The sequence below is a fragment of the Ambystoma mexicanum genome, chromosome 6q (genome assembly GCF_040938575.1).
Source record: "Ambystoma mexicanum isolate Mex_15411 chromosome 6q, UKY_AmexF1_1, whole genome shotgun sequence".
Lineage (NCBI taxonomy): Eukaryota > Metazoa > Chordata > Amphibia > Caudata > Ambystomatidae > Ambystoma > Ambystoma mexicanum.
In genome coordinates this window covers 765,544,679-765,558,724 of record NC_090937.1, presented here as the reverse complement: position 1 = coordinate 765,558,724, position 14,046 = coordinate 765,544,679, and the positions used below count along the sequence as shown (strand labels likewise).

Genomic DNA, 14,046 nt, shown 5'->3' with positions numbered 1-14,046 from the left:
TTTGTCAAGTTGAAAGCTCTATTGAGTGAAAGATTGGCAATGTTGTCAGGACCGTTGGAAGTGGTGTCGGAGGGTGGTCAGATTCTTCTGTCATCGCCGCGAATGGTAAGCATTTATACTGGTTTGATGCCGATTTGTTCTAAGGTTGTTGATGCTGACAGGAGAGCGTTGGAGAGGTGGAAAAAGGATTTGGGCTGTGATATTACGGAAAAAGAATGGGAATCTATGTGGAATGTAGGTTATAGAAGGAGGTTGGATCTCAGGTTGAGATTGATTAATTTGAAAATATTAGGGCATCTGTATTGGACTCCATTGCGTATGCATAAGTTGGGATTAACTGATGATGACTAGTGTTGCGGGTGTGGGGAGGAAAAGGGAACGTTAATTCACATGTTATGGTATTGTCCTAGGGTGTTAGAATTTTGGGTGGGAATGTTGGATAGGCTGGAGGCGATCTTGTCCATAAGTTTTCCCAAGATGCCTATGCAGGTGTTGCTGTTGTCAGGTAAGGGGCGTTGTGTGGTTGCTCGTCGGTACGGACAGTGGGTTGATAAAGCTCTTGTAGTTGCAGTGAAACAGGTACTGATGGTGTGGAAGACGAGGAAGAAGCCCAGAGTGGAGAATTGGATTAATGATTTGTTGGTATTGTCAAACTTTGAGCGGGTGATGTTTGTGAGACAAGGAAAGGAAAATAAGTATCAAGCTCTTTGGAAACCATTTACAGATTTATATGGTGACTGTGTATCTGAGGATTAGTTGTTCCTATTGGATCCGACTACCTGCTGTTGTATATGTGCGTTAGCTGAGGATCCCTCCAGTTTTGTTTCTGTTCTGTTTTATGTAGTCTGTGTGTTGTCTTTATGTTTTTGTACTGTTCTGTGTTGCAGTTTTTATTAAGTTATTTTGTGATTAGGTGTTTTATTTTGAGAAAGGTACGAAGTTTGTCTTGTATTATCTGAAATGTTTTAATATTTACACATGCTTCGGCTTCTTTTGCTTCCATACCTATGTAAAATTGAGTGTTGCGCTCTATGCTCTGTTTGAACTTTTGGTGATGTACATTTTGATTATTGTAAATCTTGAAAATAAATGAATTTTAAAAAAAAAGAGTCGACTGTGTACAGGTCACTCGTAAAGGTAAAAAAGGAGATTGCCTTTCAATTGAGTGGGAGGAGATCACCAATGGTTTTCCCTTATGCGCAGCTTGGGTTGTAACTACCTCCTTCAGATTATACCCCTGGGTACTAAATTGTTCTCTGAGTGCTAACAATACTTGGATTACTAGGTTAGATGGATTATGTAACTGAACTCTATCTAGTTCCCTAGGACTAATGAATTCGACTTGGGCTATGTCTCTAGAATGTATAGCCCTCAAACTCGAGATAGAATCGAATAACCTCAATACATTTGATCTATTCAATGTAACCATGTCCTGAGATTCCCTTTCCCGTTCTAAAAGGAGACATCTAAAAGGGCCCTGAGTCACCTTTCTTCACAGCCAAGGATTGCGGGACCAGATTAAACCGTGAATTAGACTTATCTCTATCCCTAGACATACCCTGCTTCCTCTGAGGTTTTGGGTCGCTTTGGTCACTGTGTAAATGAGCCCCAATCCCTATGAAGTGATCATTATCTAAAACTATATATTTAGAGGCTCGATCATCAAACCTCTGAACTCTAAATAAATACATTACTTATTAGTCGCTTCTGTTCAAGAGTCTTGAATTCAAATGGGCAATGGTCTTCGGGTTTATCCCCAATGATTGCCTTCTTTGTAGCATCACATCTTAAAACTAGGGGCACCACCTTATTCGATACATCAGGGACTCTAGAGATAAGCCCCTCTGAAGGCCCCCCCCATTTCATTCAAATATTCATAATGAGTATCAGTCGAATATGTAGAAATATTCAATAGATCATTCTCAAAAGGTGAGTCTGATACACATTCCACACTCGGCATAGCATCCATAGCCCGCTAATCAGGAGAATTAATCATAACTTTTTTGCAAGTGACTTTCCTTTGAGTGACCTTCTTCTTTTTCCCCTTTGGCCTCTCTTCATTAGAAGGCCATGGGGGAGTAGAACGAGTACAGAGGCATTTTCTAGAAGCTGAAGTTGTGGAACGAGCTACTACTGATTTTTTAGCAAATATCATAAAGACTTGTTGGGGGAGTCGCTGCATTACAAGAAACATGGTTTACAGAGACAATTGAGCTGGACCGAAGAATAACGTCACTGAAGTGCGCAACTAGAGGTCCCTTAGGCTGTCCTAAAGGTGGCCTCTTAATATCGGTCTGCCATCCATGGACGATCCTAGAAATTGCTGAATCTACTGACTTTGTTCTGGGTGTTCACCTAACTTGTCCAGAACTCTCTCTCTTACTCATAAACGTTTATGATCCACCTAGCTGTAAAACCACCAAGTAGAATGCGCTCACTGTGGAGAACCTGTTAGAGAAATACGGGAACCATAAACCTTACTTTGTGGCTGGAAAGTTTAACTGTGATATTAATATTAATGAAGATTTCGTGAGAGATCATATGACATCTAGTCCTGTGCAGACCAAAGCAACTACTTGTCAAGCTCACAGATGGAGTACGCTGCTAAACTCTCATGGCGCGGTATTGCCTTAATGGCTTGTGTCCAGGGGATCTTGACCGTGCCTATACTCATATCTGTGGTAAAGCAATGTCTACATTAGCCTATGTGTTCGTCAACGACATGGGTTTGGCTGTAGTGGAATATATGGCAATTGTTCCTAGGCAAGAAAGTAACAATCTTCCGCTTTGTGTGCTCTTTTACGCATTGTGGTCTAATCTTCCTCTTAGTCAGTATGATCTAAATGGAGACATTTATGTTACCCAAAGAAGAAATCACATCCAATGGACGCCCCACAACATAAGTGAAGGTAAAGAGGCATCTATATGTCTTCTGCCTCGTTTTATTGACACATACTCGGACATGTACTCTGTCCCTGCGCCCATTGATGCCTCCTTTTCAAGACTAATATTTTCCATTGGTGAACACATCCTAAAATCCAGACAATATAAAACCCCTGCTGAATGCTGTGGTAAGGTACTAACTAGACGCATAGATTTTGATCCAGCAATCTCGGCTGCAAAGAAAACCTTGAGACCCGCTATTAAAACTCTCATGTACCCAGCAGTTGGTTTCCTTAGATCTTAAATAGATGACCAAGAAATCAAGCGTTTGAAAAAGGAGTATCGGTATTGGGTCAAAAATCATAGAGCCAGCAAGGAGAAAACTCGCTGGATGAAATTAGCCGCTTTAGTCACACAAAATGACAATGTAACTATTTGGAAAATTCTGCAACAAAGTTATAAACGGGATCTACCTACTAACAGTGTTTCTGAATTTGCCTGGGTAGAACATATAGGTAGAGCAACAGATAACCAAGTACAACAAACAACAAAGGATTGTACAAAGAGAATGGTACATGTATAATTAGAGAGGTCTATAAAATGATTTGATCTCAATAACCTGGTCAGGTTAATAGCAGATATTTCACAAAATGGCAATAGCCCTGTTACAGAGGGAGGTTGCAGTGGCCTCTTCATCCAAAGCCAAGGCACAGCCACATCATAGGTATGCTGAAATATCAACGAAAATGATAGCTTTTCTGTGTGCCTCTCACAGATCTTATACATGTGTAGTGGGCAAGTACATTACAGCCAACAGAGACTGTCCACAACTCATGTTGGTCATATAACACCAGCTCTTTGTATGTGCCAAACCAAACAAGTCGACATCACCTTTTTATGAATTCATTAAATGAGAACTAATCACTGTTGACTACACAGGCCTAGAGTTTCTTTAAGTACCAAGACCTGGATCTCTTTTTACATGAAAGTATAAAGTACAAAATTGTTCAAATGCCAATAAAAACAAGATTAGAAAAAAGAAAAAATATGTAGCAAGTATTCTGGAAAGTCCAGTGCATCTAGATTGTAATGAAAAGTATCTGTCAAGTATGGTGATGCGTTTTTTGTTTGCAGACAATTTTTTAATGAATGAGTGAAAGCAGACATACATGGCTCGTTGTCTCTTCCTTACCTTAAACTTTCCGTCCGATGAGAAAATGCTGACCCACTTGTTGTCATAATCAGCAATGATGATGTCACCACTCGGGTGCACGGCTACTCCTGTTGGCCGCTGCAGCTGCCCAGGAGACCGCCCGCGGATGCCAAAGCGGCTTCGGAACTGTCCGTCATTGGAAAATATCTAGAGAAAGAGAATTCCTCTACAGTCAGTGTTACATACTCGTTGAAGTCGCCATAAAACGTTGCCATCTGAACCTGTATAAATTGTGCTCTCTTTGACCTTCAGATTAATCTCGCCCATATTTGTTTTATTCATCTACTGTTCCACTTTGGCCTAAGGTTTCCATGTGCAACTTGATGAAAATTCTCACATGTGTGGACATTTCATGGGAAATTTCTCACATTTCATATATGACATTTGTCCCAAATGAAAGGGTATTGAGTGTCTTTAAAAAACACATTTATTGCAGGCCTTAAGCTCCCTCGAGTTCATAAAGTTATTAAAAACGTATTTAAAACAGCAGAAGATATTGGGCCAAACTCACAAAGAAGCAAGAGCATGCACAGGCTACAATGAAAGATGAAAGGAGGAGATAGAAGCAGCCCGAGATAGAAGCCACCATATAGGAGGGTGCAGATAGGATGGTGCAGGGGCAAGTCCTGTACCTGATGTTCTAGCTTAAAGCCTTATGCCAATGTTTCTGCAGACGCTACCTATCCACATCACGTCTGCGTGTGCAGTGACCAACATTACTGTGTCTCAGTCTAGCAGAATGCCACGCTTCATTACTCTCAAAGCACATCCTTTGTATCACACCGAGGAATTCCAAGCAACGCGTCTGTGACTGTTAAACATCTTTAAGAGATGCCAGTCTTTGGCTTGCATCACCAGGGTTAAGGAGCAATGCCTTTAACTCTTGACATCCATCTTAGCTTTTATTTGGAAACACATACTGTGAAAGGCCCCTCGTGAATGAGAATTGGCATTTCCCACAGCTCCTGCGTTTGCCTTAGTACTCTTCCTTGTGAAAATAGAGTTTTGTGGGATGCAAATCAGAAACATTTCTTTTCTACATATATTTTGTCCAGGAGCACCGCTCAAAAACGGATGCTTTGGCCAGAAAGCCTACATGCACAGTAAATCAGGGGGAATAAGTGGCAGCAACTTGTAACAAGACCCTATGATCCTAAAATCGAACAATTTCTGGGCTCTTACGATGTTGGTTCGTCATTCCCAATCAAGAGTTGTTTATGCGTCTAAGAGTGTTTTTTGTGCAATTTAACTCTTGGTTCTTCACTTCATAGCTGCTTCCATCACTCGCCTCATACAAGGTGGACAAAGAAGTGTTCACCCTCTCGCCTGTGCACTTATCGACATGTGTAATTTCCTATAACATCAGCCATGTGAAAGATCTTTCCCGTGTCCCGTCTTATACCCTCCCCCCAAAGCACACTACAATACAAGCTTTGCAGAAAAAACAAAAAAATCAAATGAACACATACCTGCACACATTGGTTGTTACTATCCGCTATTAATATTTTTCCATTTGTCGATGCGGATACACCTTGAAGATTTGTAAATTCCCCTTTATTTCTTCCTTTGGTACCTTTAATGGGGCATGAATTAAAACAGAAAAAGAATCAGATTCCAAACATGTATTTAGAGGGATATCGTAGCGTTAGTAACAAACAACACACAATGCTTTATATTGGGTTTGGAGCCTGTTTTCGATAACAGAATAACCCCAATGAACACAAAACCATGGGGGTGTGTTGGCCTGACAAACATTTCAGAAATAATCTACAGACAGGGGGCTTTACCACCTGGTAATGGCCTGAGGGTAAAGTAAGTATGGCCCTGGAACATTACCATGCAATAAACCCCCTGCCCCCCCTCCACCTAGGGTGTCCCAGCTATTGACATCCCGGAAAGCTGTTCCAGGTGCCAAATCACATTGTGGAAAAAGTAGAATGGAACGACTCCTAACCCGTTTTCTCTTCCTACGATGGCCACCAGAGAGAGGGCTGAGGAGCAGCAAAGGTGGGTGCAAGAGTGCAGTAATTGGGGGTATGGGAAGGAGATATGTAATAGCAGGTTGTGGTCTGGGTGTGGAAGTATGGTGAACAAAGTTAGGCCAAGGATATTTGGCAAGTGAAGGGGGAAGGAGCGAGGTAAAACAATTGGTAGCGCCAGCATTGTCCATTGGATTGGCAGGTAGGACACATCGACCGATACTTTAAAGCAAGAACACCTTCAAAGATTACTAATTAGCTGGGATGCCCAATGACATCACAACTATGGTGCTAAAAATGTTTAAAACAAAACACAAACATTCATCCCTGCAGAGAAAATACCATTATCATTGCTACTCTTGATTTGGAAATCCGTGTCCTTTTGAAACATGGGAACAATGATGGTATTATGCCCGTTAGTCTTGGAATGGAATCCAAATCCCTTCCAGGTGCTACATGAAACTTTGAATTTACGTCCATCACAGTGTGTGATTTGGACGCTCGACACTAGGTCTATGCAGAGATTTTATAACGTTCTTGAGTTATATCCAGCCATAAACATTACACTCACACTATTCAAGTAAATGATTTGGGCATCACTATCAAGAACATAAAATACTGAAAAATAGAAATACATGATCTACAAACAACTTCTCCCCAATATAACCCAAAGCAGACTTAACATGCCCTCATCCTCAATCTAGCAATGTGATACAGCCGGGTATGCTCTACTACAAACGGCAGGTTCTGACAGGGGTGCCAAACAGCCAAGAAGTAAACTTTTGCAAATACAAGAGCAAACGGCACTGGGGTAGTCCCCACCACCCCCACCTGAGGCAAACTTATTATGAACCAACAACCAAAAGCCTTCCTCGAAATCCACTGGTTTAAATATTTCAGGTCAAACATGCTCCTAAGAGTAGAAGCGTGATGCATTCCTAGTATAAGCTAGAACGCGAAAATCTAATATTAACAGCAATGCTATAACATACTTAGGCTGTGCATTTGCTAACAAATATCATTCTACTCCACCAATTCTTGAATTTACCTTTCTACTGCGTTCCTCTACTTCCTAGCGTGGTGTGGGCTACATGAATACTGCACATACATACATACATACATGAATAGTGAATGTATTCTCTAGGGTTAACTAAATGTATTGATCAAATACTGCCTCTATCGTCTCTTTTTTTCTTACTATGCAGATTTAAGTATTCTCTTTTTAAAAGATTTCTGGGAATGGCCTTTCCTGATATAGACGACTCTTGCAGGAACAGTGTGGAAAAAGATCTTTATGGTTTGGGAGATATGGCCTCTAGCAAAGGACACAACTGGACATTGACAAATAGGCATGGAAAAGTAAAACAACCTGCTTTTACGGCTTGGTGTGCACACCAGCATGCCCCAGGATCTTCATACCGCCTTAGCCTACTGTTTGGAAACGTTGATGTCATTGGGTAAAATGTTCCTTAAATTCCCTTTTCAGTGTACAGCTCTCCAAAAAACACCCTATCTTGTACTTCTCTTCAGGTTTATTTGAACATATAATTAGTACTATTTAAACTTTCCCTGGACAACTTGGTCCTCCATTGCAATTTTTGCAAGAATGCAGCTAAAACCGGATTAGCTTTTCTAACCCAACCCACTGGTCCTGGCGTGTCAAAGCACGTTTTGGGTCACCAAAGTATGATACACCTTTAATTAGAATGTGGGATTGATGATGACATTACTTACTAGTAAGCACCATTGAATATTGCCATTATGGCAATCCTTTTTGTATGAGGAGGTGTCTACATCCTGTACTCTTCTTTGCTTGCTCTTCTGTAAATAACCAATGGTTTAACCCCTCTCCTAGACCTTGGTATAACTACATCTTTTCTCCAGATGGAACTTGTACTTGGCATACAACTGAAGTGTAGGTGGGAAGTAATAATTACTATGAAGAAGGTGGGGAATAATGCAATGGACAATTCCTGTATATAGTATGACATTGATTACAATGTCCTCTCTTTATCACAGATGTGCCTTAATAGTGTGCTGTATTTGACCATCACCCAAAAGGTACAGTTGCGCCCTTCAGTACCCAAAAGTGGTTACAGAAATAGCAATGTTGCTGTGCTGAGATTCTGTACCAGTAGATCCCCCCCCATTTACGTTTCTAACGATTTAGCAACATCACTAGAGTGGCATCATTACATATGCCTCTTTGGGGGCCATCTCGGGTAAGTTTGAGATAGAGCTTGGCCCATTCCTTGGTGGTCCCTTGATACCTAGTTGAACACAGTGACAGAAATTGACAATAACATATCGTTAAAATGAGACAGATATTTTGGACTGAAAATTCCATACTCAGTCACACTGGCAACCGCAATTTTACGAAAACCCACATTTAACAAATATTAGCCTAACCCCACTGATAAAATCACCTATACACCAACCACAAAAAGATCAATGCAATGTGACAGTGTCAGGGCCCTGACCTTGTCAAGGGGGAAGAGGAAACCTTTGCAACCTGTGGTGGGAGGTCTACCACAGGCGCAGAGGGATCCCAGAGACAGTCTAGCAACATAGATGATGTGTGGAAGATGGGAGTGCCCGCCATCTCTGTCCCCTCAACCTGTGCCGTATTGACGTCCTGGAAGTGTATGAATAAAATGATGAAACATTTGTTGGAAACGTGTATCAGGGAAATATCTTATGTGGATCCCAAAAAAGTGCAGTGTTCATTTATGTAGCACTTTCACCAAAGGAGTTTACAGAGTATCAATGAAAAGTACATAAAATAAGGGAATAGTTTCTTACCTGTAACTCCATTTCTCCAGCATTGGTATCTTTCATGGATTCACATGCTTAGAATATTCCCCGTCAGGCTGGGAATCCTCAGTAAATTATATAGACCTTTTCCATAGGAAACATTTCGACACTTTTGTGTCCTATCTACATCATTTTGGGCTGCGTACGCCTGCGCCACTAGGACGTAGAGGTATAAGTAGCCCCGCCCCCGCGGCTCCCTCAGATTTCGATGGAGGTAAAATTTCAGAGCTCTTCTCACGTCCAACGTTTGGAGAGTCCTCTCCGCAGCAGACGAAGGTGTTGGAAAAAACGTCGGTAGCACCATAGAAGAGTGCTTATGGAACATGGTAGGGACTTTAGGAATGAAATGAGGATTAGTAGCCAACAAGACTTTATTTTTGAAAAACCTCAAATATGGTGCATCGATCACTAACGCTTGTATTTCTGACAGACGTCGAGCCGAAGGAATAGCCACCAGAAAAGCCAGTTTCCATGATAAGAATTTCAATGACGACAATGACATTGGCTCAAAAGGAGCCTTCATTAGTGCTGCTAGAACCAGGTTAAGACTCCAGATCAGAGGAAACTTCTTCGTTGGAGGAAAAGTTCGGAACAATCCTTTCATGAAATGTTTAATCAACCGATCACTAAACAATGGAGTTGAATGTCTCTTCTGAGTAAATCTCGAAATGGCCGCCAGATGCACTTTTATCGATGAAAAAGACAAACCTTTTTGAGCCAGGAGTAGCAAGTATGGTAGAAGCTGCTCCGGTGTGATGTTAAGTGGACGTAAACCTGGCTGATCCCCGCACCAAATACAGAATCTCTTCCATTTGTATGTATACGAAGCGTTCGTGGACGGCACCCTTGCAGCTTGCAAAATGCAACGACAGTCCGGTGGAATTGCTAATGTACCAAACTCTGAGAAATCAGGAGACAGGCTGTCAGACTGAGGCTGTCCGGGTCGTGGTGCCAAATCGCCCCTTTGTCTCTTTGTCCTGAGACAGAAGGTTCGGGATCCTCTGGAACCTCATGGGCTCCGCTGCTGAAAGATGGAGTAGATCGGAGAACCACACTTGTCTCACCCAGTACGGGGCCACCAGGATCACCCGACATGGATATCTGTGGATCCATTGCAGCGTCAGACGTATGAGTGGAAACGGGGGGAACGCATACAAAAACTTGTCCGTCCACTGGAAGGAGAACGCTTCCCCCAGTGAGTCTTGCTGTGGCCACCTGCTCGCGTATTGTGAGCACTTCCTGTTCTCTCTCGTCGCAAAGAGATCTAGAGTCGGACGACCCCACTTTTCGAAGACACGGTGTAGTTGTTGGTCGTTCAATTCCCATTCGTGTAGTCGATTCATCTCTCTGCTGAGAGAGTCTGCTTGCACATTTTTGACTCCTGGTAAGTGGAACGCCAATAGATATATCCTGTGGCGGAGGGCCCAATGCCAGATCTCCTGGGCTTTGGTCGACATAGTCCTGGAGCGAGTACTCCCCTGTTTTCTCAGGTAAAACATCGTTGTCGTGTTGTCTGTCATTATCCGTACAACGGATCCCTTTATGCGTGGTAGAAAGAACTTCAGGGCCCAACGCACTGCCCTTAACTCCACCATGTTGATGTGAAGGCTGGACTCCTCCGATGACCACCGACCTTGAACTTGAAGGGAATCCAGATGAGCTCCCCATCCAGTCAGAGAAGCATCTGTCACCACAGTCATCTGGAACACAGGTTCCAGTAAGGGCATTCCTCTTGTTAGATTTTTGGAGATTCTCCACCACTGAAGTGCCTCCACGAGTTTGCTGTTGATGGTCAATTTATCCGACCAACGACCTTGACTCTGTGCCCATCGATCCGTCAAGAATTCCTGAATGGGCCTCATGAAGAGACGACAATTGTTGATCAAGGGTATACAGGACGCCATGGTCCCCAGCAGGGACATGTACCTTCTTACTGACACTCTGGTGTTGACTTTCCATTCCGATGCCTTGTGCCGTAGTTTCAGAACTCTTTCGACGGATGGTTTTACCAATCCTGACTGCGTCTGGAACTCCACCCCCAGAAAGACCAAGGTCCTTGATGGCGTTAAGGAGGACTTTTCAAAGTTTATTGCGAAGCCCAAGCGCTGTAGGTGGGACATGGTGGCATTCAGACTGTCCCGTGCCCTTTCCGGAGATAATCCCCTTACTAACCAATCGTCCAGATATGGGTATACATGATGACCTTCCTTCCGTAACCAGGCTGCCACTGGAGCCAAACATTTCGTGAACGTCCTGGGAGACGATTTTAGTCCGAATGGGAGGACCTTGAACTGATAGTGGGTTCGTCCGACGACGAACCGCAGAAATCTTTTGTGTCGTCGACGCATCGGGATATGAAAGTACGCGTCTTGAAGGTCTAGCGACGACAAAAAATCTCCCGGTTGTAGATCGGATAACCTCTTGCAGAGTAAGCATTTTGAACCTTAGATTCTTTAGCAGCTTGTTGAGAGCCCGTAGATCTAGAATGGGATGCCATTTTCCATTGGGTTTCTTGACCACAAAGTAACGGGAGTACACTCCCTTTCCTCTTTATGCCACCGGGACCAGTTCTATAGCCCCTTTCTGCAGCATAAGCGTCACTTCCTACACCAGTATCTGAAGATGGGATTGTGGCGAGAACACTGGCGGAATGTGTGGTGGCTTGTCCTTGAACTGTAGGGAGTGACCCAGACGTATCGTGTCCAAAACCCATTGGTCCGTTGTTATGCGTTCCCACTCGTCGACGCGACGAGACACTCTGCCCCCCAGGACGTCTTGAAACTTGTCATTGCTGGGTTTTTGCCTGTCGATCCTTCGCCGACGATGAGTAGGAGCCTCTCCTTCTTGAGGACTGGTAATCTCTGCCTCTACGAGTAGCTTGGGCTGCTCGTCTGTAGCCTTGGGAAGAGTAGGAGGGTCTACTGAAACCTCGGTCTCTAGGTGATCCAAACCGGGAGTTTCCGGAGGCTCCTCTGAAAGGACGAAAGGAACGAAAATTTCTGCCACTTTGGAGGACTCCGAGTGACCGAGCAGTGTCAGAGTCTTCTTTCATGCCCTTCAAGGCTTCCTCCACTTTCTCGCCAAACAGCTGTTCCCATTCGCACGGCATGTCCAGCACCTTGTATTGCACCTCTGGTCTAAAAGTCGTGCACTTAAGCCAGGCTTGCCTCCTTAACACTACGCTGTTATTGATTTGTTTAAAACCAGCCTCCGCCAGGTCGACAGCGATATTTATGGAGTGATTGGAAGCCTCTTCCCCTTCACGAACTAGTAGCATAGTGGACTTCCTGTGTTCCTCTGGCAGATGGTCCAAGATAGGAGCCAAACGACACATCTCTCTATCATACTGCGCCATAATGGCCAGGGAGTTGGCTGCTTTCACTGTAGTCGCACCGACTGACAATACCTTCTTCCCAAACGCATCTTGTCTCCTGGCATCGTTGTCTGGCGGGGCCGTGCATTTGTGTTGCGACCTCGCTTTTCTGGCCGCAGCAGCGGACACCACCGAATCCGGCGAAGGTTGAGACGTCAAGCATTTGGGGGTTGACTCCGGAGCCTTGTATTTCTTTTCTAACCGTCCTTTTATCGCCGGTTCTGAGAAAGGATGACGCATGGTTCTCAACCCCTCTTGCCAGACATGGTCCAAAATGGGGATAGCAAACATCGATTTTCTTCTCTTGCCCATATGATCGAAGAGAAAGCAATCTTTCTTTACTTCTTCCGGTGCTAGGCCAAACTCCGCACACGCTTTTCCCATCATTGCATGGAAGGCCACGATGTCATCCGGCGGTGATGGTTGTGCCGGGCTCTTTGGAGTTTCCATCTCTGCATCCGACTCCCATGTGGGGTCCCTTGAGGGGGATAATGAGACGTCTGAAAGAGACCCTTCATGTTCTGACTCCGACTCCGGCAGTTCTCCCTCCTCCGAGTGTGGGCGAGAACAATCCTCCTCCACCGGGCAAGTTGTAGGTATTCTGGTCGTCGAGCGAGGAGCCGGGCCTGGCTCGGCGACGACCGGCGTAGCCTGCGGTACCGTCGGGACACTAGAGTGAGGCAACTGCGTGTCCAAACGCTGTAACAGCTTCTGTAACGTGTTCAACACCTCCAGGGACAATAGAGACTGGGGATTCAGCAAAGAAGAGGCGGCTGGGATGGCACTTCCACTCGGGAGCTCCCCCGCACTGATTGCACGTAACCCCAGATCAGTCGGCTGTACGATCGGACCACGGTCATCCTCCACCGACGAGATGGAAAGGGCCGCTTCTGGCTGCAACAGGGCCTCAGGCAAGATCGGGTCGAAAACTTCCGGTAGCCAACCCACCGAAGGTGCCACCGTCGACAATGACATTTTCTCCATAACCGCTGTTTGACCCGCCGAAGTGATCGCGGGAAGAGCAGGTGCAGATGGCAAAGAAGACGTTGACGATCTGACCGTCGTTGACAATGAAGGTTTTGGCGCAGAGCCTTGCGGCATACTCGCCGGTTTTGAATTCGACTTGTGGGTCGACGACACTCAACTCGAGGTAGAGCCATGGCGGTCTCCCGAGGAGGATTTCAATTTTTTTCTCCTTTTTTGGTGAGGAGGAAGAAGATGACGTTTTTTTGACGAAGGGTCCCTCGCAGGATGTTTATCAGAGGGGTGTTTTTCCGATGAACGTGGTTTCTTCGTCGGGGCAGAGCGACGAGGGGGCACCGGAGATTTAGATCTTGAGGTAGTAGAGCCTACCTCTGATGCAGGGTACGTACCCGCCCCGTCATTGAGCCAAGTTACCAGGCGTCTGTTCCGGTCCTTCAGGGTCTTCTGGGAGAAGCCTTGACAGATCTCACACGTGTCGGCCGAATGATGAGGGTGAAGACAGTAAATACAGTCAATATGCCCATCACCTTCATACACTTTCTTAAGACCGCATGTAGCACACGGACAAAACAACGCCTTTCCAGACATTTGCGAGGGAAGTCGAAGAAGAAGAACGCACAACCTAGCAAAAATAGTAGATACTCCAGGTAATCCCACTACTTTGGAAGACGGTGGAAATCTGAGGGAGCCGCGGGGGCGGGGCTACTTATACCTCTACGTCCTAGTGGAGCAGGCGTACGCGGCCCAAAACGACGTAGATAGGACACAAAAGTGTCGACATTTTTCCTATGGAAAAGGTC

General features: G+C 44.7%; 1 protein-coding gene across 4 annotated transcripts in view; it reads right to left on the bottom strand.

The window, feature by feature from the left end:
- TRIM2 (tripartite motif containing 2) overlaps window positions 1–14,046 on the bottom strand; it is a 601,585-nt gene that overhangs the window by 77,659 nt on the left and 509,880 nt on the right. For all 4 annotated transcript variants that reach the window (XM_069631297.1, XM_069631295.1, XM_069631296.1 and 1 more), the window contains exons 7-8: window positions 5,566–5,669; window positions 4,076–4,243 (exon numbers count right to left, since the gene is read on the bottom strand). In XM_069631297.1, the coding sequence (XP_069487398.1) occupies window positions 4,076–4,243; window positions 5,566–5,669 (272 nt within the window). The remainder of the gene's footprint in view (window positions 1–4,075; window positions 4,244–5,565; window positions 5,670–14,046) is intronic.